We start from the raw sequence: 27,290 nt of genomic DNA, 5'->3' as shown, positions 1-27,290 counted from the left end.
CAGTGTACCAAAGGTATGTAATTAATGTTCATTGTATTGACTCCATCTTTTATGGTTTGTGAAATTTTAAGCCTACTTTTTTATCTGGCCACTGTATTTACATTTTTATTAACTTATGAGCATTGTCCTATAAATATATTCTTTCTCTATATGAAAGAAATAATGGTAGATGGAGGTAGGTCAGTTCCAAATCCACATTTAAAAAGTAGCCATTATGTTGATACTGACTCCAGTATATTGAACTGACTAATAAAGCATATTAGTTCTTTAAGAAAAATATATTTCTTTGAATTTCATGTATACAGGCAATCCTAACCAAATTATTTTTAAGAAAATTGGTTTTTTATAATAGTTTGGGTTTTGGTTTAATATCTGTTAAGTCTGATTTTTTAAAAAAATCTAGTTTAATTAGAAAAATGAAATAGAAAGCTATCTGATTAGGATAAGTATAACAGCATTTAAAAAAAATTATCTTGTGTTCATTACAAAGCTATAATAGGTGGCAAAATATGAAAACTAGGTTAATAAGCAATGAAAAACAATTCTGTACCATTACTAGTTATTTTTGCTTTTTTTTTTTTTTTTTTTTTTTAAATAACTTTAAACACATTATAGTATTTTTGGTAACAATTGTTCTATTTCTATCACTTCTAAAACCCTGGACTTTTCTTTTATCTTCAGTATGTTGTCTTTTCGTTTGACTTTTGTTTAGGAAGCTGGCTAAAATTTTGAATAGAGTTAGAATTTCTCTTTCATTGAAGTTTTTATTCAGTCACTATGATATCTTTTTACTGCAGTATTTGCCTTTTTCTAGTCATAAAACTTTAGGGTGTTGTGATCGTTGAAATTAAAAAATTGTAGAGAAACTATCTTACAAATTTGCTTTTGAGAATAGAATTTTATTCCTTCAACAAAATTTTAAGAGTTTTAGCACTATCCTGGGATTTGTATGATTATCCTAAATGTTCTTCTTTCTCTGATTTTCATTTCATGGCTCTCGATTCTTCTTGTATAAATTCTCTTTTTCAGTCCCCTATGTTGGATCAGTCCTTCATGATCTGTGCCCTAACTGTGTATGTATCTCAGCTCTTATTGATGGCCACCTTCTCTTTCTACATTCTTTCTTGGTGATCTTATTAGCCTTTGTGGGTTCTGTGATCTTTATATAAATGATTCCATATCCTGTTCTGTTCTCTTTTGTGAGCTGCAGTTTCATATGTCACTTAAGACATTCCTAACTGAATGTCTCATAAACATTTTGGTAAACATTTCAAATTCTACATGTTCAAAATGCACCAAAATGCACCTCATTATCTTTACTCCAAAACCTGTCTTCCTAAGTTCCTATTGTTTTTTTTGGTACCATCATCCTTAAATTCACCCAGTTTAGCAACCTCAGAATATACTAAACTATAAACTCTTCTTTTAATACTTTCCCCTTTCTTTATCAGTTGCTTGGTCTTCTTGATTTTTCTTCCATGAAATATCTTGCATCTGTCACCTCATTCATTACATAGCACTCCCCTATTTCAGGTATTCATCATCTTTCACATATACTATTGCAACAGTCTCCAAAGTGGCCTACCTCACATCTGCCTCACATCACAGTAATGGGTAAAGTCATATTTCTAAAGCACAGATCTGATTCCCTGTCCAAAAGACTTCAGTGTCTTCCTATTGATTCTTGGATCAAATATAAATTCCTCTATGTGGTATTTAAAGCCCTTCAAAAATTGCCTTCAACTTGTCATATTAGGCTTGTTATACATTACTCTCCTTCATCTATTCTATGGTCCAGGCAAACTGGCCTACTTGTACTTCCTTTCCTTATACATGATATAATGCATCTTTCACTTCAGTGCCTTTGGATAAGGTTATCCTGGAACAATCCTTGCTTTCCTTCCCATGCCTGAAATGTCTTGTTTTTCTGTTCTTCCTTTAGTTACTAATATTTCCCTCTATATCCCCCCCAAATTTATATTGGCTTAGTATCATTTTTAAAAATTTGCTCACCAGAGCTATGTTTGATAAAATAAAAGTTCCTCAAGGGCAGGGATTTTTTCATTTTGATTTTTGTATCTTGACCTTTATGTTTATAATGTGGTAGGGAAGAAAAGATATATCTAATATAAATATATATATGTATATTGAATCATTAATCCTATTTAAGTCATTTTTATCCTTTTACAACTTTCCTTAGCTTATTAACAGTTACCTGATTACTTTTCAAAACTTTCTTTTAACTTATTTTATCTTTCCTAATCTTTGACATTTTCCCCATTGTTTTTTCTGATTCTGCAAATTTAAGCCTCTTTTGCCTCTTTATATTTTGGGAAGAAAATGACCTGCCTGAGCAATTACAACTTCCTTTCTTAAATCTCTTCTTAAAAGCCTTACTTTTCCATGAATATGGAATATTCTTATCAATAGCACTCCATAAAATATTTATTATATTCTCTAATGATAGAACTTTTAACCTGAATTTGCGACTTCAGTATTTAATTTATAGCCCCAATTTCATTTCCTAAAAGACAAAGTATAAAGCAATTTCTAAAGAATGTTTCAAATTGCTGACAATACATCTGTCAGGTAAATTCTACTAAAAATCATGACATTCTTAGCACTGGTGGAAGTAAATTAATCTTTTCATTCCTTCTTCTTAATTCGTTGTAATAGTAGAGAGCCATAAGCTAGTGATCAAGATTAATAATTATCTCAGCATATTGCAAAGAATTTTTAAGAATGTTTAAATGAAATGGTAGCCTAGAGAATGTTTTGTTATTGTTTCTATAAGTATATAGTTTCTCATTAGCACTGTCATCTTTACTCACTTGCTGTGAAAGCTAGTTCCATTTTTTGAATTATTTTAGAATGCAAAACCTGTCTAGAAGTGTGTTAACAGGACTGTGAAAAATAGGTGTTCCATACCTATAGAAGTAGGTGAAAATGGGCAAATCCAGACAATAATGTTAAGCATAGTTTTTAAGTCATAAATATTTATTTTGTTTAAATAACCTGAAAGAACACAATCCTATGGAATGATGCTCTTAATATTTTAGTGCCTTTTTTTAAATTGTGATCTTGAATTTTTTTTTGCAAACAGACCTATCTATATTTTATTTGTGCCACTTCACTTACATGTGCCAAGAATATGGGGACATGTTAAAACTTCTGTTTTTACACAAAGAGTACTTGAAGGAAGAGACTGAGAAATTCCAATTCTCAGTTTGGTTTTATATTTTTCTAGCATAAAAACAGATTTTAATGATGGTGATATATAAATACAAATAAGGAGAAATATATTTAGAAGCAAATTATGTTAGTATTATGTAACAACATATTTTAAAGTTTTCTTTGACCATAGATTTTTATTGTTTTGCAGGGACACTAATTATAAGTACACAGTTTTTTCCATGTTTTATAATTAACGATCTTTGAAGCTTGTGTGTGTAAATTAAGTCATTGACTTTGTCATTGGGCTTTCAAGCTAAGTGGAGTGTTTAGTTACAGATATACTGGAACTAGATATTTTGTTCATAGAACTCATTATTTCTTGATTCTTAATCTACCCATTTTTAAATAATTTTCAATCCTGAAGACTGCATTGGATATTTTTGCCTTTTCACATCCAACTAAGTCTTTGCTCAGCTCCAAACTTGAAAGCTTCTTCTTGTTGAAATGTTGTATGATGGATATATTGAGCTGGGGCTAATTTATCTGCAGTTTGAACTGGCATAACTACAGTATCCTTCTGAGACAAGATTTTTCTAATGTACTGAGTTTATGATCACCCCCTTCTTCTCTTCTTTCTTTTCCTTCTCCTCCTTGCTATTGTCTTCCTCTTTCTTTTCCTTTCCATCTCTCTTTTCCTTTCTCTATCCCTCTCTCTCCCTGCCTCTTCCCTTTTAGTGATCTAATCTGCTTCCAAGGGGTCCTCTGGGTCAAGGACATACAAAAGTATTCAACCATCTCTTAATTTCTCTCCATCACTTTTTTTTCCTTGTCATCTCTTAAATACCTGCTGGACTTCTCCACTTGAATCTGAAATTCATTAAGTTTGAATTAAAATTTTGTCATCTTCCCCCCAAATAGACTGTCCCTTCATATTTCCCAATTTCTGTAACTGGAACCTTTTCCAGTTGTTCAGATGTCATCTTCCAGTTTAATCAGCTGCCTTTATAATGTCTCCTTCTCTCTACTTACATTACTATTGCCTTACTTAAGGGGTTCTTTCCTGCTCTTCTTAACTATTGTAAATGGGACTCTGCCTCCAATTTTTCTGTCACACAGTACCAAAGTAATATTCTTAAGGTACAAGTCAACATTCTACTACTCCACTCAAATATTTGGAGTAACTTTCTGTTTTCCTTTGGGATAAAATGAAGTTATGGAAGGTCATACACAATCTGACTTCGGCCTAATTTTTCAGCATTATTTAACAAGATATGCCAGCCAAATTAGACACTATTAATTCAACATATAATCTTTTACTTCCATGAATTTGCCTAGACTGAAATATGTGTCATCTTCCTCCAAGTGTCAGGTGCCACTTACTCTTTGTATGACCCATGAGTACCCTCAAGATGAAAATATTTTGTCTTCTCAAATAATTTCTGTAGAGCAGTTTTCCATTTATTCAAATGATTCAAATTTTAGCATTTATTTTGATTGATAGGCAGGGGAAATTTTTTTCTTTTTTTCTCTTGTAGGAGTATTTAGGGAACATTCTTTCCACTTACATTCAGCAAGAAGAATTAGGATTTGAATAAACTCACATATTTCTATCTTGTTCTTTATATTTCTCATTAATATAACTTCCTGTTTAAGAAACTAATTGCATCCAAAACAGCTTAAAAATTAGTCCTCTCCCCCCTAAAAAAAGAGCCAGAAAGTCATCCATTGTACTACCCATTGTCTACAAAATTGATCTTTCCAATGTACTACTTGCTACCTTTTATTTTGCTTTAGTCTGGCAGAGAGGTTGTATACTTTGTAATAGGACTGGTCTGTTTGGAGAAGCTACATCTGTTACATAATCACTGTAGCGAGAGCACTGTTTCTCTCTTTGGCAATAGTTCTAGTTCTACAATGATTCAATATTTAAAATTGCCTTCTTTATACCTTTAGGAGACGTTGATCCAGCAGCAAGTGTCATTTCATTAGGTCCTGTATCTCTGATGTTGTGGATAGTGGAGTCCTCCAGCAGTTGAATGAGAGCAGTGGACACATCTCAGCATGTCGGGCTAGAGAGTTGCGAATCTAAACCTGGGGCAGGCTGGGGCCATGAGGCAGAAACACCAGCCTCCACTAACACCGCAACAAGCTGAAGCTTCCAGTTATGGCATAAAAGGCCTTTTGTTATGGGAACCACGCGAGGGTTAATCTTCTCATGAGAATGGAGGTAAAGAAATGAGATGGTTAACTTTACTACTGAGCAGTTACACCAAGAACAACTGTCAATGAGATGGATTGTGCCGGAGCAGAAAAGGTTTTGATGGTAACAGTATGGGGGATAAAGAACTTGAGTTTTAAACTTGATGTGAGTTACATTGTCTCTGAATTGAACATCCTGTGTTGGAAGAAGATACATTTGGGGGCTCCAAGACTACAGTAGAAAAGTATAGAGCAAAAGCAGTAAAATCTTCTAGTCAAATCTTACATGCAGGACAACAAAATGATGAAAGATATCCAAACACCAGATACTCCACCAGGAAGGCTTTCATTTTAGAATTTGTTTGAAGGAGCAAAGGATGGGAGAGAGAAATCAATTTTATCCATCAGAGCCAGTGAGATAAAATTGTCTATTAAGATAAAAGAAAAAAAAATAAAGACTATTACTATACAGAGAATGTTGATCCAGATCACTTAGAAAAAGTCTGAAACCAGCTTAAGAACAGGGATAAAGTCAAGCCCATTGTAAGTATCATTGAAAACCAAAATGTGCCAGTCAGCATGTCATAGAAAATGACCAAAGGGCAAAAAGAGATTGATCAGAGTTTTGTTGGTCTTCATGGGTTCATAGCCTCTGTCTCTAAACAAAATATGGAAACAAGTAGAGCTTTTTTCTTTTTCTTTTTCTTTTTTTTTTCTTTTCTTTTCTTTTTTTTTTTTTTTTTTTTTTTGCTTCCCTACCCCTCCTCCCCCAAATAGAAAGGAGATTTCTTGGTCCGTTTCTGACAATCTGTTGTTTATTAGGATAGTTGTGTCTTTTGTTTGCTTTCTAGTAGGCATAGTACATTTAGTTAAAGAGTACATCTGTATGCTACTACTTGATTAAAACCTTTTTTTTCTAGCCATTTTCTTTTTTTTTTCTTTTTACCACTGTTTCAGTTTCTGCATGTAGAATTAAATAAGAAACAAAATTTGTAAAGTTGTAACATTTCACATGGAAATGCTGCCCGATCTTCACCAGCTTCAAAAATCTGACCTTTGCCGATGCTGCAATAAAGTGTTGTAATTTAGATTTGCTGTGTATTTCTTTTTTTTTTTTTTTTTAATCCAATAAATGATAAAAAATCATTATCTGCTGGGATCAACTTTGTGCTTTGTGAGGTGTATAGCCTCTTCTTCGGAGAAATATACCTCACTTCACTTCCTCAGATGTTGCCATATTTGTTTTCCCAAGTGCCTGAATTAGGGTTTTGAGTATACCTTCTTTATCCAAGAGAAAACTAGGCTGTGATGAAAGTCCCTGCACATGTTAGCTATTCATGAGCAATGAAAGTAAAGATAACCCATTTGAGGTAGATGACTTAAAAGGACAGTGAAATGTATACTCTTGATCAATTTCCTTCTGTTAGGCTGGTTCCAAAGGTTAAATTAGACAACTTCAAAAGAATTAATGGCATCACTGTCACTAGAATTTAAAAAGTTCAATTCTTTTCAAAAGATTGTGGAAACAGACTTTCAGAATTTGAAAGGAATCAGCTTGCCCTCTTTCCATATATATGTCTGAAAATAAAATGTAGGCTTGAATATGCAACATCTGTGTCTTTGTAAGGTAATCTTTATTATGTTATACCTTCCTCAATGATGAATCCTATATATTTGTACTGAATTATTTTGAAAAGTTTAAGCATATGTTATTTTTATATTGCTTAATTTGGTCTTGTCCTATCTTCAAGCTATTTTTCTGTATCTCTCCTCCCTGTCAGCATTAAACTCCTAGAAAATGTTATGTTTTTGCAGCTCTGTTTTCTTATAAACTAGTCATTTCTCAGCTCTTTGTTACCTGTCTTCTCATCTCATCTTTTTTTAGAAATTGCACTTTCTAAGGTTACCTGTGATCTCTTTAACTTCTAATTGGTCTGTTTTCAGTCCTTACGCATCTGCAGTTTTTTATGTTGTCAACCATTTGGTGGATATTTCTTTGTCATTTTGCTTCTAGTTCTTCCACTATCTTTTGGATCTCTTCTTTGATGGATAGTCATCCATCCTTTATCTACCTAATGTTGGGTGTCTTCCAAGGTCCTGTCCTGTCTTTGTAATCTCTTTAGATCCCATGGATGTGAGTGTATCTATAAAAATGCCTAATATATATGCCCAGTCCTAAACTCTTTCTTGAACTTTAGGCTCATGTTTGACAGCTACCTACTAGATATCTTTACCTAGTATCCCATCAGCATTTCACAATATTTATAACAGAATTCGTTATCTTTATTCCTTACACCAGCTGTCTTCTAAAGTACCCCATTTCTGTTGAAGATCTCACTGGCCTTCCAGTCATCCAGCTTCACACACTGTTTAGGACAGTGTTTCTTACTTTCCCTCACATCAATCCCTTGCCAAGTATGAGTGATTTTTACCTCCACAATATCTCTGAGATGCATCATCTTTTCTAATGCATTTTAGATTGGGGCCCCTATCACTTTTTTCTTGGACTCCTCTTTGGTCTCAACTTCCAGTTTGTCCCTTCTTCAATTCATTTGCTACAGACCTGCCAAAGTGATATTCCTAGAACATAGTTCTGATTGTGTCATTCCTCTTCTCAAAAATCTTCAGTGGGTCTTTGTTGCCTCCAACATAAAATATGAACTTCTTGAATCTCATATTTAAAGCAGCCCTTCCTCAGTCTAATAGCAGACTACCTTTCCAGACATAGTATATTATTGCCTTTCACTTATTCACTTGGTCTGCTTGTTCTTCTCCAAACTTAATTTCTTCCATCTTAAACCTCTAAGTTTTCACAGGTGATATCTCCCCTATGGCTTATCTGGGATGCAGTGTGTCCTCACTTCCACCTCTTAGAATCCTTTCCTTCAAGCCTCATTCATGTATTCTTCTAATTGTCTTCTCAGTTTGTTAATGCAATTTCCTTAATTTTATCTTGTTTGTATGTATGTACATGTATCTTCCCAATAGAATGTAAGCTCCTTTAGGGCAGGGACTTTTTTCCCCTTTGTATACTTAGTGGCAATTTAATAAATATTTATTGAATTTAGTTGCATTTTAAGTTTGACAGTCCCTATTTTAAAGTTAGAAAATTGGGGTTTCTTGCCTCCAATTTCCTTCTCAAATGATATACAAAGCACAAGTAATTGGCTTTGTTCAAATATCTGCCATTCCAAAAGAAATTAATATTTTTCTAGCCAGGTAGTCTGAGGCCTATAGTAAATTTGGTAAGATCCTACAAAACATGAATACTTTATTTCATTTGACTAGCACAATAGGGAAGTAATGAAGAAAAGACTTAACGAAGTTTAAATAAGCCTTTATTAACCACAAACAGTAATCTTTTACTTTGTATAACACTTCATAGTTTTTAAAATGCTTTCACACAAAGTACTTTTTAATTTGGCCTGATTGGTTTGTGAGGTTTGGTCTGGAAGATAGTATGCTTCCTCTTTTACAGATAAGAAAACAAGGTGCATGGTAAGTGGGGGAACCAGGACCAAAACTCTGGTTTTCTGGTTCCTAATCTAATGTCCATGTATGCATACTTCCTTTAAGAATCAAATAATAGGAGTCAAATAAAGGCAAGAGGATATATGGTCATTTATAGAACATATTGTCTATCACTTAGAAAGAAAATGAAATTTGTAGTTATTTCATCTTTCAATAAAGATACTGATTTTCCATGACTTGGCAAGAGTGAATAAAATTCAATCATTTTATTAATGAAAAAACCCCATAAATTCTCATACTACAGAGACTATTTGTTTATGTGCTTGTCCTTATGCTCATGTATATATGTAGTATGGTAACACCTCACCTGTAGAGCATAGTTAAGAAAGAAGAAATGAAGTTATATCCAACCAGAATAGGTATCAAAACCTTTAGCTTGCAAATATAAGAACTTAAGTCTTCACTCAGATATTTTACACTAGGTTATCTTTTTTTAATAAATCCACTGCAGAAAAGAAGGGTGAGCAAGACTGCTCCAAATATGTACACTGAAAATAATTAAAATTGGCAGTTGAATATTTAACATGTATAAGACAGCCTGCCATCTAGGGGAGGGAGTAGAAGAATGGAAGGGAAAAGTCAGAACAGAAGTGAGTGCAAGGGATAATGTTGTAAAAATTTACCCATGCATATGTTCTATCAATAAAAAGTTATTTTTTAAAATGGCAGTTGATTAGAAAGGGGATAGAAAACCTTGCCAAAAAAAACTTAAATGTTTTCAAGTCATTTAGCATAGTAACACAGTCTTTATACATTTCAGTGGTAATTCTTAAAGTCACCAATGATTTTACAATAGTGCAATAATTGATGTTCATAATGGAGATATGCTGAGTCAAGGAGAAAAGGTTCAGTTATATTCAATAGAAACACATAACAAATTGTACAAGCATAATATCCATCCTGTTATTAAAATGTGAAAAATGTTGATTTCTGAATGGGGCCAACATTTATATGGAAAATCTAGTTATCCATTTCGTTCCCAAGGGATGAGGATAGAAAATTGAGATTTTTTTTTTAAAAGATGAACTAGAGCTAGCAGGTATTTGTTTCATGAAATGGAATTCATACTTCTCATCTAAAATCCTTTTTCACTTTTTCTTTTGATTCACTAATAACATTACCCAATTGATTTTTTTTAAACTTCCTTGTAAATTGTTTATTATAGTTATCACTTTCTGTTGCTCAAGGTTTCTTGTAGTTCTTGGCTCACACTGATTTCTGGTTTTCCTCAATTTCTTAGAACCCAGCAGAGAACCACACCCAGAAGGGCTCTACATCCATGCTGCTTCATGATAGCAGTAATATTCTTGACATAATCATTTAGATTTAGGGGTTAATAAGAACACAAACTATAGAAGGAAGGATTATTTGATAAGAATTATTAGAAAAACTTGGAAGCCTTTTGGCATGCTGTCATTTCAGACCACTATCTTAACAACATAAACCACAATATGTTCCAAGATGGATAAACTGCTCAAATATAAAGATCATATAGGATTATAGACTTAGAAAGGATCTTGGAGGACATCTAGTGCAATCTTCTTGAGGAAACAGACCTAGTACAAGTAAATAACTGTCTTGGGTCACACTAGTAAAATAATTGGCAAAGCAAGATTTGAACCCAGGAACCCGAGTCCAAATTCGATCATTTTTCTATTATACCAGGCTTCCTTTTCCAATAATATTAATATAAGAGGAGGTAACTTGCATAGCTGTGGCTAGGGGGAGAATTCATAACCAAACAAGGGATAGGGATGATGCATTTAGCATCTCCTAATAGAAGCTTGATATGGGAGATTCAGAGAAGTAGCATGGTGCTGTGGAAGGTAACCCTGGATTAAGGGTTAGAGAATCTGGTTTTGAATTCTAGCTCTGTTATTTATTAGCTGTGTGATTCTGGGCAAATCACAATCTCACCGTGTCTCAGATTCTTCATTTGTAAAATCATTAACTTGTTATGGATGGCTTCCAAGGATTCTTGCAGCTCTCAATCTGTGATCTTATGACAAAAGAACATTTATATGTGTATGTACACACACATATACACCACTATCTAATAAATAAGTGATTAAAGTGTAAGCATACCACTAAGGATTCAGTAAAAGAAAGAAAAGGTATCAACAACTATAGAATAAACCTGCCATTAATCTATAATGTAAGAGAAATAAATGTACATTAAACAACTGAAGTTTCATTTCACTTATCAAGTTGACAAAGGCATAAAAATAATATACTGTTGGGAGAGCTATGAGTTACTCTTCATCTTCTTGAACATAATTTGGGATTATGAAATAAAAATTACCAAATTTTTCAATCCAAACTCTTGACCCAGAGATACCCAGGTAAGCAAATGCCTAAAGGAAATCAAAGTAAGCAAGAAAGAAAAAGTATTATAACAGTAGGTTTTTGTGGTTTGGGTTTTTGTGGAGGGAGTTTGGTAACAATAATGGTTTTCTATTGGGTAATGGCTGAATAAATTGTGGCATATGGGTAGAATGGAATATTGTTCTTTAAGAAATGACAAATATGAGAATGTCAGAAGAATATGGAAAGACATAAGTGAAGGGAAGAAAACACTAAAGAGCAGTATCTTTATGACTATCAAAGTATAAGTGAATGCAATCCTAAAATACATTTGAATCTACATTGAATACAATGTTAAATTTGGATTTCCAGGCACAATAAGGAAATATTTCCTCTTGGTAGAAAGATTGAGTTATGGCTGTAGAATTCGGGCAATGGTGTGGATTTGTTTTGCTTATAATGGGGAGAGTTTTATATGAAGGGAAGGAAGAACTAAGAAATAATTGTATAATAAAGTAAAAAAATCTCAAAGATAAAAAATTCAAAGGCTTAGATAAATGAATTTTGAAGTCATTTCCAATGCTGGTATTATTTTTAAAATACATTTAAGTTTAAGGTGAAAATCTCAACTTAGTCAACAAGTATTTTTTGAGAGCCTCAGATTTAGTGCTGGAAGGACCCAAATCAAACCTCCTTATTTCTCTGATGAAGAAACTGAATCTCAGAGAGGATAAAATGATTTGTCCAAGTAAGTAGCAGAGCAAGATTTCAACTTCAGGGTCTCTTGATTCCAAATACACCACTCTGCATCAGAACACCTAATTTTTATGTCCTAGGGAATGATCCTACAGTATTAAAGATTATGCTGTTAGAATAGAAGCTCTGGCAGATTCCTTCATGCTAAAAAGTATTAAGTATAGTCCTAGAATAGATTAATTCTGCTAAATAAGAACTAGCCCTATTATGTATATTATCAGTTGGCTTATTTTTGTTGATGAATTTTTTTTCTTCACGGTAAAGCATGAATCTAAAAAAAAAAAATTAGTTAAAATACGCAGTTCCCTTTTACTCCTGCGGTAACTGGCAACACAGTAGAAAAGGAAGAAATGTTAAAATTGTACAATTTCTAAAATCTGCTATAAATGTTAATTTTTTTTTGTTTTTAAAACAATTTTTTTTTATTAAGGCTTTTTATTTTCAAAACTTGCATGGACAGTTTTTCAACATTAACCTTTGCAAAACCTTGTTTTCCAGTTCCCCCACCCCTTCCCATTACTTCTTCCCCAGACGGCAAGAATCCAATATATGTTAAATATATATATAAACATTAACTGTTGATGTTTGAAATGTGACTTGTTCAGTGATTAAGAGAATACATACTACTCAAGGAACTCTATCATGTAAATATTGAGATTCAAAGCCATGTGTCACCAAAGTGACAGATAAATAGAGTTCACAGATTCTTGTTGAAAGAAATTGGCAAAGTTAATTTTATCATGCATTCAAAGGCAAAGAAAAATATGATACTTGGTAATATACATTTCTGCTGCTTATGATGAGCATGGTCCCAAAAAACCCCTAAATTGCAACAGGGAAGATTGCATTTTACAAAATATTAATATCAGCATGTTTATTATGATAAAGAGTCAAAACCAAAAAAGCCTAGGACCATCTTTCTGTCATTGGATCCAGCTGCTTCTATGATATTATGTTGTTATTATAAGACCACCCCCCCCACCCCCCTCGCCCCAGTCCAAATACACACAAAACAATACGTTAGCAACTGCCTAACTACTGGCAGAATTTGTCCAGGATAGTTTTCTACATCACTGAAGACTTTCAAGGAAAGCTGAGATGACACTTGCGTAAGTTGTAGACTTTTTGTTCAGGTACAATAAAGCAATGGTTTTTATAAACTCTTTAGAGGAATGACCTTTGTATATATTGAAAGAATCATTGAATCTTAACATTGAGAGAGTATTCAGTCCTCCCAATGTTTTCTAGTATTTAATATCTTTTAATAGCAAACGGTTATCAGACCTTCATATGAAAATTTCAAAAAAGAGATAAGGTAGGCTGTCACTACCCAAGGGAATTAATTGCATTTTTTGGATTAAAAACTTAAAATTGTTTTTAAGGTTTTCCCCTATACTAAGCCAAGTTCTACCCCTATGCACCTTCTACCATTATCAACAGAGCTGGTTTGAGGACTTTCCTGTGAAAGTTCTTTAAATAATCTATGGATAATTGATGAATTCCTCTTCCCTTTTTTCCCCTTAATCTTTCTCATTCCTCATGAGGCTTGATTTTAAGACCTTCCTAATCTGTGACCTTTCTCTGTGTGATCTCCAACTTAATACAATACTATTAGGTGTGATTGGATAGGATAAAGTATAGATAAGCTATCACTTCCCTCATTCTGGATACCATGACTCTTAAGACATCCCTAGATCACATTATTTGGCTTCTATTGAAGTAATTTGGTGGTGTTGAATCACCAGCAGGGACTTTTATGTTTGGTTTTTGTGTCTTTTTCACCCAGCATAGTACCTGGCAACATAGCAAGTACTTATTTGATGCTGGAATGAAGTATCTAGAACACTAGACTTGGAGTTGAGAAAGTCAACATTCATATCCTGCCTTAAATATGAACTATACTGCATGACTCTTGACATGCTTTAACCCTTCTCACTTCCTTATCTATAAAAATGGTTTTTAAAAATCTCCAATAATAATATGTCTCAGAGGATTGTTGAGTCTCAAATGAGAATGTGTAAAAGTTTACAATACAACATAAATAGTAGTTATTATGTATTAGCCAGGCAACTAGGAGATACTAAAGGTAGAGGATCATACTTGGAGTCAGGAAGAGTTTGGTTCAAAATCCTGTCTCAGATATACTTTCTATGGTTCTGGATAAGTCATGTAACTTCTTTCACTTTCAGTTTTTTCAGCTATAAAATAGGAAAATGGCACTTATCTCAAATGAAATACCATGTAGAGTACTTTGTAAAACCAAAGGAATATATAAATGATTTCTATCTCCATTATTATTATTTTACTGTTATGCTTTGTTTGACATATGGAGCATGAAATCCACTGCATCTTTCAGATGTTATCTTTGCTAATTTGTTGGGTATGAAGTAAAACCTCATAACTTTTAATTTACATCTATTTATTGCTGTTTATCATACATGAATATGTATTTTATTTATGTCCTAAGTAGAATATCTTTTGGGAGAGGGATGATGTTTCATTTTGGTTTTATGTTTACAATGCCCAGTACAGTACTTGGATCACTAGTGAGTATTTACCAAATTTTTCCTGTATTGGGTTGAAAGATATAGAAAATACAAGATACTACTGTATTTATTGTTTAATTTTTATTTATTAAAGATTAAGAAAAAAATTTGTCTTGGTAGAGCAAAACAATCTTTAAAGCTCTTAAATGGTATCTCACAATTTTTTGATAGATCCATAGAAATAACTTTTTTCAAAGATCTTTTATTATAAACATAAAGGGATGCATAAAATAGAATAAAAGAATTGCAGAATTTGGCATATAGAAGGAACATCCACAGTTATCCACTCCAACCCATACACTAAAGATAAACCTGAGAAGTGCTCATGCAGTCTCTGCTCAAAGATCTTCATGAAGGGGAAACACATTCCATTTTTGGACAGCTCTAGTTATGGGGAAATATTTCTTAACTTTGAGCCTTAGTTTACCTTTTTGCAAGGTCTACTCATTATTCTTATTTTTGCCCGTCAGCCTCAAGATAGCCTTTCATATACTTGAAGACACCTTTCACATTCTCTTTGAATTATCTTTTCTCCAAGCTAAACTTGCCTAGTCTTTTAAACCAAACCTTCATCTGAGCATTCACTAGGTTTTTAACCAATATCCTTTTAAAATTGTCATATCACCAAATTCAACTTGGTGAGATCTGATGATGGCAGATCATCAACTCCCCATTCTTTGAAGCCCAGAACCACATTGGCATTTTTGGCTGCCATAACACACTGCTGACTCAAGAAAGTTTGCAGCCCACTAAAACCTTTAGAGCTTTTTCAGAACAATTGTCTGTTCATGCTTCCCTCATTGTATGCTGGCAACATTAATTCTTGTATCCAAGTTCAGGACTTTACATTTATTTTTGTTGCATTTAATCTTATGGTTTAGCCAAGAGCTTTTGGCTGTCGTGATCTTTTTGCATCTTGACTATTTCGGTGGGTTAGCTATCCTATCCAATTTTGTATCTGTATACTTTTATTCAAATCAGTGATAAAGTTATAATAATTATATCTTACATTTATATAACACTTTAAGGTTTGCATTGTACTTCAAAATATTTCCTTTGATCCTTACACTAACCCTGGGAGATAGGTTTTATTATTATCTCCATTTTATATAAAAAGGGCAAAGGCAAATTGACTTGCTCTGGGTCATAATAAATATCTGAGACTTTATTCTAGGTCTAATTATCTATGCATTGCACCATCCAGCTCTCACCAATGAGATCTCTCCAAATAGCTCAAGACCAAGCATTGATCCCTGGCATATGTCATTAGAGACATCTTGTTACATTCTCATTGAATTATTAACAACTATGTTTGGAATATAACCATCTGACCAGTGCAATGCAGTACTGGTTTTGATCCAGTGCAGTACTGCATTGATCCAATTTATTATCTGATCCATATTCCCATCTTTATTAAAATTTAAACTATATTCCTGACATTTTACCTCATCTACTAATATAATTCGGTCAAAAAGGGAAATGAAATCAGTCTGTCATAACCTGTTTTTCATGAAGCCATGCTAGATCTTTGTATTAAAATAACCTTTTCCTTTTTTAGATATTCACCAACCATCTATGACAATTCATTCCAGAATTTTCTCAGGAATTGACATTAAGCTCACTGACTTTTAGTCTGCAAAATACATTTTCCTATTCCCATCCCCTTTTTAAAAATTGGACATTTGCCCTTCTCCAATTTTATGTGTCTCCCATTTTCCCTGCTGTTTCAAATAAAATTGACTGACTCAGCAATCATAGAGAGCCAGTTTTTTCTAGGATCCAAGGACGAAATTCACTTGGGCCCACTGACTTTAAAGTTTTCTAGTCTTTTAGGATCCTGTATTTAGATCTGGAAAAGAATTCATTTTGTCCAATACCCTCATTTTATGGATGAGGAAAATGAGGCTCAGAGTTTGTGATTTGCCCAGAATCAGAAAGCTGTTGCATATCTGGGGCTGCAGGCATGTTCTAGTTAATTATTGTTTTATTAGGTATCAACTTTTTTAGTCATTTTTGTTTGTGGCTACTTCTAGTATGTCATCATTATCATTGCTAATTTAGACCAAGCCAAAAAACCAAATCCTATCCTTTAATCCTTTTTTTCTCCCCTCTTAATATTGTTAAGGCAAATCAACAAACAAGCTTTTTCTGTTATTCTTCTTTCAACAGCCTCACCTCATTATGTGCTTTTACATTCCAAAGTTTATTCTTATAGGGGAATGCCAAGCTCTTAAATCAGTCTTCATTATTTGGCATTAAAACGTATGTTGATTGATAAGTTCCTGGCACATCCATATTGGTTTTCTCAGACAGATCCCATTTTTTTTTCCCTCATTGGAATAATTCCTTTTTGTGTCTTCAGAATTTTACTCTTGAGCATTCTCTTACTGAAAGATTTTAATCTATGGGATCCTATCTGTTTCTTCTCAATCTCTTAAAATTACCTTTTCCTATACAGAAAATACTTGTCAGACTATGCTCATATTTTCTTTCTCCTTACACTTTCTAGAATGAAGTGGCCATTGCCTTTACAAGATTCCCATTATTTCCACCTCAGAAAATAATTCTTCCCTGTTAGTGAAAGTGAAATGTCAAATAAAATTTCTTTGTTGTTTCCTTTACCTTTTGAAGGATACAGTTTTCACTAAGGCATATCAAAGTGTCATTAGCTGCTCTGGCTGTAGAAAATGGGAAGAGGGACAGAGACAAAGACAGGAAAATAATTACAGAGAAATTAAGCTGGTATCTGGGTAATTAAAGTTCACCTTCACTAATATATGATACTTGTAATCCATTTCCCAAACTTCTTATCTATTTCCTCTGTCAAGATGATCCATAGCTACATTCCTCAGAATGTTCTCTAGATACTTGGGGGTCCCTAAAATTCCTTTAGAGGTTCATGAGGTCAAAGTTATTTTTATAATAATATTAAGGTGTTATTTGCCTGTTAAAATATTCTACCTTTACAACTACATATGTATGAAGCTGGATTTCTTCATATACTTCAACCAAAACAACATGTTCCAACAAATTGAGTTTCAGAAGCAAGTATAAGAATTCAGTTTGTCTTCTATTAAGCCAGACTTTTAAAAGATTTTCACAAATGTGTAAAACAATGCCATGATTCTCACTAATTTTTGAGTTTTGGAAAATTATTTTTCATAAAAAGTGTTATTTATGTTGACTTGTAATGAACTTATAATTGTTATTTTTAAATGAATGAATAAATAAATATTTTTAAAATTTATCAGTTTTCATTTCTAATGCAATAAATACTGATAAATATAAACCACATAATCAAAAGGTTTTTGAGTTCCTCTATAAGTGTTATGGTCTGTAATATATACACCAACAACAAGATTACTTGAACTCCTCCCTTTTTTGACTTTTACTCAAATATTCTACATCATGTTTCTCCTCCGCTTCTTAGATTTCCTCACATGAGAATACTTATGCTCAGAACCCATTCCCCCTTTCCTTATTCTATTAAGATATACCCAACTAGAACTTAGCCCAATCATGAGTTTCATCCAAACTAAGTATCAGTGATACTAATGAGATCGATTTGCTCTCTTGTGTTCAGATCTCTAATTTGTCCTTTTTTCTAAAGTTGGGGCATTTGTTTATAGACACTTAAGTCCATGGATTTGAGTGAGACATCTCACCATACTATCATCAAAGATGTTCTACAGACTCAAAATTGAAGAGGGAGCATTAAGTGCTCCTATTGGCAGATGACATTTTAAAAATAATAGCTTTTTATTTTCAAAATACATGCAAAGATAGTTTTCAACATTCACCCTTGCAAAACCTTGTATTCCAAATTTTTGTCTCTCTCTCCTCCCCTCTCTTCTCCCCTAGACAGCAAATAATCCAGTCTAGGTTAAACGTGTGCAATTCTTGAAACATTTTCACATTTATCATGCTGCACAAGAAAAATCAGATCAAAAAGGAAAAAAATGAGAAAAAAAGCAAGCAAACAACCAAAAAAGGTGAAAATATTTTTTGATCCACATTCAATCTGCATGTATATGGGTTGTTCCAGCACAAGTCTATTGGAATTGGCATATGACATTGTATTGACTACATTTTGGATGAGTGTATGATATCATTAAATGAAGAGAAATTGAATGAAGATGGGGCAGCTAGGTGGTACAGTGGTTAGAGCACCAGCCCTGAAGTCAGGAGGACCTGAATTCAAATCTGGCCTCAGACATTTAGCACTTCCTGGCTGTGTAACCCTGGGCAAGCCACTTAACCCCAACTACCTCAGGAAAAAAAAAAAAAAAAAAGATTTCATTTTGCTCTAATTACATCATTTATTTAGATGATCCTCCTATCCTCCTGGTCAGTCTACCAAGACTGTTGTCTACTAGACAGGTACTGTGCAAATGGAAAATGGAGCTGGCTCCAGAATTGGATAAAAGGATGAGACAAGAATATATTGCATTTGGGAAAAATGCACTTCTTTCAATGCTCTCAAGCTGATTTTTAATACCAATATTCTGGTTATACTATGAATCATGAAATATAATCATGTCTGAAGCCAATCCAAATTTCAGACGACTGAAAGGTTGAAAAGAATCATAGAGTGAGTGACACTCAGTTGTAGCAATATGCCAACTATAACTTTAACTGGTACAAGTGGTATTAAAAGTATAAAAACACTGAGGAAAAGGAAGCCAAAAGATATTGTGAGAGCAATAAATAGCAGTGCTGTATCGCTGCTACCCATATCTTGTGAAAAAAAAAACCAGGGAAATTATTAATTCAGGTCTGCTGCTGGAAGGAAATGAGCTCCTACACAGGTAACAAAAGGAGGTTTACTTACCTACAATTAAGAATAGAAAGAATATCCAATAAGGATATAGCAGCATTTAGCTCACATGGACATAGCCCAACTCACTTCCTTATGTAATGAGTCTGGTCAGCAGGACAGAGTGTGGTAGCTCATGCCGCCTCGAGACCTGTATCAAGTTTTAAGGAGTTGGACATTCTGTGAATGCATCTTTTTTATGTCCTTAGGTGACCAGAAAGCCACATTAATATGGCTGGAAGCTACCAGGAAACTACACTAGGAAAATTGGAGGAGCCAGTCAGTTTTCTGGGGCAGCCTTTTAGGGAAAACCCATGTTGTAGGAGAAAGGAAGACTTTAGTAGATGTTGGCTTTATCACAGCATCTGTCAAGTTCAGTGTACTTTTTATTCAGGATTTATAGGACATAGACTAGAATCCCACGGGTTGAGGCATCATGAATGGGTTGCGATCTGTACTGGTAAAGAGTGTGCCCACAATTTCGAGACTATTAGTGAGATAAATTCCTCTGAATGGTTCATATTTCTCACAGGATAATATTTCACTTCATTCCCATGTCATGGTTTTTCTAGTTGGTAAGCACCCATTTTGTTTCCAGTTTTTTGATATCACAAAAAAAAAAAAGATGACATGAATGCTATAAATATTTAGCACATGGGAAACCTTTCTTTTTTTGACTTCTTAACTTAATCTGATCTCTTTGGAGTATATGCCCAACATTGGTATCTCTGGATGGTTTAGTCATGTTTCTCACAGATTCCAAATTGTATTCCTGCAGTACATTAATGTGCTTTTCCTGTAGCCCTTCTAATGTTTTTTTTGTCATCTTGGTTGATACTCCCTTCTGAGGTCCTCTCTGCCTTGCCATCTGCCTTGCCTGTATGCCCTGCTGTCTCCTGGCACTGTCATCTGACCTACTTATATAACCTAAGGGCCTCTAGGTCTTACCATTCCCTCCATAGCTGTGCCCTTAGGACTTCCAGGCCTTGGAGCTGTACTCTTTTATTTATCTCCCCTAATTAGAGTATGAGCTTTTTGAGAGCAGGGAGAATTTCATTTTTTTTTCCTGTTTGTGTATCCCCCATTTAGTACAGTGCTTGGCATATAGTATCCACTAATCAATTGTTAGTTAAGCCCCCTTTAATTCTGAAAATATGTGATTGTTAACTTGTAAAGAGATGATTTTGTAATCTTGACATTAGTTCCTTTTGTTGGAGAATCACCAGCTACATTTTCATATGTAATAGAATGATGCCTAGAGGGAATGTCTTACTATCAAAATTTAATGGACTGACCCTGATTTTAAAATTAATAACTTTTCTAGTTAGAGCACTCATTGTTTCTGACTCTCCCCACCATATCAACAAAAAAAGGAAGGGGGAATAGAGTATAAAAATGTGTTCCTCTGTTTCTATGGATTTAGAGAATTTAATGTTTTCAGCTTCAGAGATGAAAACACCAGATGGTTCCTTTCCAAGCTCTAAACCTGGCAGTAAAAATGTACCTGGATAGAACTTTCTCCCCCTGAGTGCAAATTTTAGCTCTCTGCTTTCACTTCTCCAAAGGTAGTTTTGGTCATTCCAACTCCATCTGCTGTAAATACAAGACCGTTTGGCAGTGAAAGATAGGATTTGCACAGTTGGCCATGCAAGCAGGTATCTCTTCAATATCTATTTCTGTCCATTGTGTTTTCCCTTATGTTACTTTGCTTTTTGTATATAACATTGTCTAATACCCAAGTTTATTTGCATTTCAAGGGTGTGATTAAATTGGAATATCTTCACTTCTCATTTTATTTCTGAAGCAAAACACTTGTTTTAAACATCTTTAAACAAGATTCTTATCCTGTCATCTTATCTAGCTTTATATTTTATTGTATTCTCCTTTGAATAGAGACTTCTTTTGTGGAATATTCCTGCCTTGGTCAGAAACATCACTCACATTGCAAATCTAAGGATCCAATGGATAGTAAAATGACAGTTTAATATATATGACTAAATTAAATAAAATTAGGTTCTTTAAGGAGGCAGTTCAAGGTATTGCTTTCTTCTCAGCCTTATTCAAGAGTACTCAAATCCCCCAAATATTTTCATATGACTGATGGATTCTCTTTCTTTCCTGAGGTTTTACAAATCTGAATTTAACAAAGATATGGGCTGACTTGAAGGTCTTATAAAATTTATTTTCTACTAAGAGTGTTTTTGGGACTGGGCAATAGAGGCAGCAAAATGGTGCAGTAGTTACAGCACTGGGCATGCAATCAGGAAGACCATATCTCAAATCAGGCTCAAAGACTTACTATGTGACCCTGGGCAAGTCATTTAATCTCTGCCTGATTTTCCTTAACTCTAAAATAGGGATAATAATAGTACCTGTCTCCTGCAGTTATTGTAGGTCAAATGAGATAATATTTGGAAATCCCCTTCTGTCCTTCCCTCTTTCACCCTCAGGGGTAACAGAAAGGAGGATGTTTTGGGTGCACCTGGCCAAAATGCTTTTTTTTCTTTCTGTTTAGTTCTTTAAACTGCCAGACAGCTGTTCTCCCTTAGTTACTTAAAGATGGTTCTTCTGGGAGCTGCTTAGCACATACTATCCTTAAGAAGTTTTAAAGATGAATCTAGAGCAAAGGAGGCTAAAAGAGCCAGGCAGTCTTAGAAATACTTTGCCTTAGACTATTTGAGATCTCTTATTCAAGCCCTGAAAGTTAGAGCACTTTTTGGTATCCCTTGTGGTGTATTACTTCTCCAAATGTATTATCTGATCCTAGAATGTGACTTGAAGGTTCTCCTTGAAGACATGATGTAGCATTATTGAATCATTCTTTCCCTGTACTTGTCTTTGCTTAACATAATTTAGTAAGTTCAGATCTACCAAATTCTAGAGTCAGTAGACTAATGCATACCATTTCTATTTCAATCTAAAATCTGGTGAGTTATATTGTTGTTGTCTGTTGTGAACTATTGGCTCAAATAAATATTCCTTTCTAAGTTTCTCTATATTTTTGTTTATATTTCAGAGTTTTTACTTGTCTTTGGTTTTTTCATCAGGAATGTTTGAAAGTCCTCTATTCCTCTATTATCCTGTGAAGGTTTATACCAATTTTGCCAATGTTCTCTTTTCTTTTGTCTTTTAGAATGTTGTATTCCAAGATCACCACCTAATTTTTTGTAGAAATTGCTAGACCTGTTGTGGTCTTGACAGTGGATCCTTGGTGATTTTTTTCTGACAGCTTGAAGTATTTTTAATTGACATAGGAGTTTTGAATTTTAGTTTTGACATTTTCTGAAACTTTCTCTTTTGAGGTTCTTTCAAGAAGTGATCGGTAGATTCTTCTTCACTTTACTGCAGCTTTTATTTATGATTTTTTGAAATATAGTGTCTGGGTTTTTTTAAGTCATAATTTTTGAGGTCTAATGATTCTTAAATTACTCTCTTTGTCTTATTTTCTAGGTCAACTAATTAAATTTTCTACAGTTTTTCAATCTTTTTACTTTGTTCCAATATTTTTGCTGTCTCTTAGAATCAATGATTTCTAGTCTATTTTAATTTTTAAGGAGTACATTTCTTGGGTAGAGTTTACTACTTTCTCCCTCTAAGCTATTTATTCTTCCAATTCTTCCCTCCAGAATTTTTAATTTAAAAAAATCTTTTGCTTAATTTCTTCTAATAATTCCCATAATATTTTGGAAAATTTTAATTATTTTCCTTTGTGTCTCTGCTGATAGTTAATGAGGGTGTTATAATTTGCAATAATTTTTTTAGATCTTTGCTTTACTTATCTATCTGAATTGATGCTTTGTACCAGGACCAGACTCCACCCCCTACTTTGGGGTGATTATCCCTGCTTGGTCTTTCCTTGGGTCCTTTGGGTTCTCAGGCTGCCTTCTCCATGCCAATATTAGCCCTCCCCACTTCTGCCCCCAGTCTTTGAGTTTCAGAGCCCTTTCCTTCTCAGAATGGAATATTTGGGATCTCAGAATTCCTGGACCTAGGCCTCCCTAGTCTGAGTGCTGAAGCATTCCAATAGTCAGTGGTTGGTACTGTCCTGATTACTACCACATATTACTCCCAGAAGTTTCCAAGGTTCCTTATAATGGTACTTTGTGTCCACACTGGGACTTTCTTGGAGGATTCCCTCCCTCTTGCTGCCTCTAGACACAAAGTCTTGCAAATTAAGTGTCCCATTCCTAGTTGCACTGGTAGGCATTAATAATTGGCTTCATAGAGAAGGAGATGACACCTTCTTATTGCTCATCAGTTGCTTGACTGACTTTTTGTGCCGTTTTGAAGTGGAAGATGTCACTTAATTGTAGTTTCTCATTGGTTTTCTTGAGCATTTTCTGGTCTGATGTTAACTGAGTGACCTACCTCCCATTTAGAAATGAATGGCCTCCACTTCTGAATAAGGTTTTTGTTTTAGCTTCTTGTGAATTTTATACAGAAATAGTGATTATCAGTGTATCCTCAACTTGACCACTTCCTAATTTTGACTTCTTGGTTGCTTATGTTTTGAGTGAAAGGAGGGGGTAGGAGAAAGTACCCCAGTGAAGGGGGCATGATGGAGAAAGAGCAGTGCTGAATGGCATAGTTGATCTGCATTTCCTCCTTAATGGAAGTTTTGGGAAGAGAGATTTCTATCCTTTAATTAGAAAGAGTCAGAAGCCTCTAAGGTCAGAAGGTATGTTAAATCCAAGGGCTAAAGTGATCTTGCAGGATGAAGAGGCTTGCAGGAAGTAAAAATGTATACTCTCTATACCTTCCAGGCTATCATGAATAGCAATAGTATAATGTAAAGTGCTTTATAAACTGTAAAGCACTATATCAAAGTAGACTAAATTATGGTTCTTTTTATCATGTCTCAAATGAGAGGAATTTCAATAGAGAAGGTAGATGGCTATTCTTGGGGAGACTGAGTTAAAATCCTACCCTACTAATAATAATGTATGATCATCACAAATCTCTTAACTTCGCAGAGCCCCTTTGTAAATTTCTAAGAGTACATGTCACAAATAAAATTATTGTGTTTTTGGAGAAAGTTTCCACACTGGGAATTTGCTTATACTACTGAAGTCACTGAATGTGACATGAAGTGAATACTTCCCCCCAAAAGTGTGGACAACGTTTCCCTATGTGGAGAGGTATGAACAATCCCCCACCAAAGGACTAAGTCTATTTGATTTGTTTTTTAAAATAATATGATTTGTCTTTTTTTTAAACCAAAAGATGGTGTTCATTCATTTTTTAAAAAACTGTTTTATTAATGCTTTTTGACTTTATATCATAGTAATTTCCTAGCCCCTTCTAGACTAAACATGGTAGTTCATAATGATTATCAACCATGATTAAAAAAAAAACAGATAAGCAAAAAAAAAAAAATAATACTGAAACCTTATTCTGATGCAATATGCAGCTATCTGTCTCCCATGAGAGAAGAGATGAGTTTCATTATTGCTTTTCCAGGATCTTAACTGTTTTTTTTTCCATTTTTAGAGTTTGACTTCCTTTTAGTTATTTTTTCATTTATATTATTATATCCACTGTATGGATTGTCATTTGTTTCTGCTTATTTTGTTTTGAATCAGTTTGTACAAATCTTCCCATGTGTTTTTGAATTCTGTATCCATTTATTATTTATTATAACACAATAATATTCCATTACATTCATATATTATAATTTCTTTGTTCTTCAAATAATGAACACCTACTTTGTTTCTAGTTCCTTGCTACCAAAAAGTGTGCTGCTAAGAGTAATTTATATTTATTGGACTTTTGTGTCTGACATCAACTTCCTTGGGCTATATGTTCAGGAATGGGATTGTTAGATCAAAAAGTGTAGACAGTTTAGGTACTTTTTATTTTCATCATCCAGAATTGAAATCTAGAATAATTAAGTCACTTCATAGCTCTACTAACAGTGCATAAGTGTGCCTGCCTTTCTCTATCTCTTCCAGTTCTCATCTATTTTCATCTTTGCCAATTTGCATGGACTTTGTTGTTTTAATTCACATTTCTATTCCCCTTAGTTATTTGGAGCATGTTTTCATATGGACATTTAGAGTGTGTAAGTCTTTTGAAAAATATTTGTTCATATCTATTAACTACATTTTGGGAAATGACTCAGTTATCTATTTGTGTCAATCCCTTGTATATTTTCGTATATCATATTTTTATTGGTGTTTGATACAAATATTTTTTCCCACTTTACCACAGAATCACAGAATGTGAGAGTTGGAAGGGACCTCAGCTGCCACCTAGTCCAACCCATACCAAGAAGGAATCCCCACTATAACATACCAGACAAGTGGTCATCCAGCCTCAGTTTGAAGACCTCCAAGAAAGGAGAGCTTATCACCTCTTAATGTAGCCCATTACACTCTGGAATAATTCTAATTGTTAGGAAGTTTTCCTGACATCAGACATAAATTAACTTCATTGCAACTTCTACCCATTATTCTGCCTTCTGGAGCCAAAGCGAACATGTCTATTCTGTCTTCCACATGACATCCCTTCAAATATTTGAAAACAGCTAGCATGTCCTCCAGATTTTCCCTTTTCTAGTTTTTATTAACATCTCTAGTTTCTTCAACTGAACCTTACATAAATTGACCTCTTCTACCAGTTCATTTCAGATTCTTTCTTACTGACTTTATTCATTGCATGTTATTTGAAAGTTCTTCAGTACTTCAGTGGCCCTGATCATAACCCTCTAATACCTCTCTATTCTGTGTGATACCTGCCCAGGTTTTCCCAGAGATCTTCCATGGAAGATCTGTCCCTGCATTGGAATTCTTTCTCTGTCTATTTTTCACATTTACATTATTGACATCTATTTTTCATTTCTTGCTCTTATCCCATGACCAATCCTTCTCTCTTTCTAATCATACATTTCCTGAATCCCTTATGCTACTTCCTGCATCCCTAGGTCATTCCTGGAATTACACTACAACCTTCTTGTACCCATGATGTGTCTTTTTTCATTTTCTCCCTTTGTTAGAGCCATAATATCAAATTCTTGCATCCAGGCAAAGTCAGTTGAACTGGTATAGGGGTAGAGGTCAAGAAGGAGAATGGAAAAGAGAGAATAATGAAACTCTGGGTTTGATTATATCAGGACACGAGTGGGTCAGGAATTTTAGGAATGGGGAAATAAGCCCTCAGAGAGTCATGCTAGGAAATGCTAGGGGAAGTCATGTTAGTGTAGATTGGAAGAGGACCATGTGGAGATGAAGGTGATCTAAGAGAAGAAGAAATGCATCTCTGATCCTCATATGCCAGTATCCTGGGGCAAAGCTCTCATTGTTTGTCCTGTTTATAACTCTGTACTTTGGATCATCCAAAACCTTGTGGTTTTCCAAGAATCACAACCATTCAGCATCTAGAAGAATAGGTTTCTATCACAAAGTTGGGTTTTTGTGTCAGGGAATAGCTTGTGATTTTCCATTTTCCAAATGCAATCATAGCTCCCTCTCATCTTTCTGTTATTTGGGGGCCTAATGAATGTTTTATTCTTTGTATTTGTATCCAAGACTTGTAGCACAGTCTAACTACTGCTTGGAAGGTCACATGGAGGAGGAATTTTACTTATTCTGCTTGGCCCCAGAGGACAGGAACAATAGACAGAAGTTGTAAAGACCTGATGTAAGGAAAAACTTTCTATTTTTAGAATTATCCAAAGATGGAATGGACTGTATTGGGATGCAATGGGTGCCCCCCCCTTTTATCAGGAAACAGTGCCTGACACATAGTAGATGCTTAATAAATATTGTTGATTGATTGATCTGTAGTGCTTATTCTGCATTATCTGTACTGATGCTCCCAGTTGACTGACCTTTCAACAACATGACATGATACAGGAAGAAGGCATTATTATGCACTTATTTATGATTGTTTAAATTTTTAGACCATTCTCTTTTGAGGAATCACACCTCTCATGAATCAGCAGTGTATTATGGCAGCTAAAAACC

The 27,290-nt window shown here is 34.2% G+C and overlaps 1 protein-coding gene across 4 annotated transcripts in view; it reads left to right on the top strand.

Moving 5' to 3' along the window:
• Positions 1-27,290, top strand: part of UPF2 (UPF2 regulator of nonsense mediated mRNA decay) — a 181,464-nt gene that overhangs the window by 106,293 nt on the left and 47,881 nt on the right. For 2 of the 4 annotated variants that reach the window (XM_031938581.1, XM_031938577.1), the window contains one exon: positions 5,128-6,463. The exons of 1 other annotated variant lie outside the window; for it this stretch is intronic. In XM_031938581.1, coding sequence (XP_031794441.1) covers positions 5,128-5,137 — 10 coding nt within the window. In that variant the 3' untranslated portion in view covers positions 5,138-6,463. Of the gene's footprint in view, positions 1-5,127; positions 6,464-27,290 lie in introns of those variants that run through there. One more of the 4 variants, XM_031938578.1, reaches the window with a different exon arrangement.

Source organism: Sarcophilus harrisii, chromosome 5, assembly GCF_902635505.1.
Source record: "Sarcophilus harrisii chromosome 5, mSarHar1.11, whole genome shotgun sequence".
Classification (NCBI taxonomy): domain Eukaryota; kingdom Metazoa; phylum Chordata; class Mammalia; order Dasyuromorphia; family Dasyuridae; genus Sarcophilus; species Sarcophilus harrisii.
This window is presented reverse-complemented; position numbering and strand designations above follow the sequence as displayed.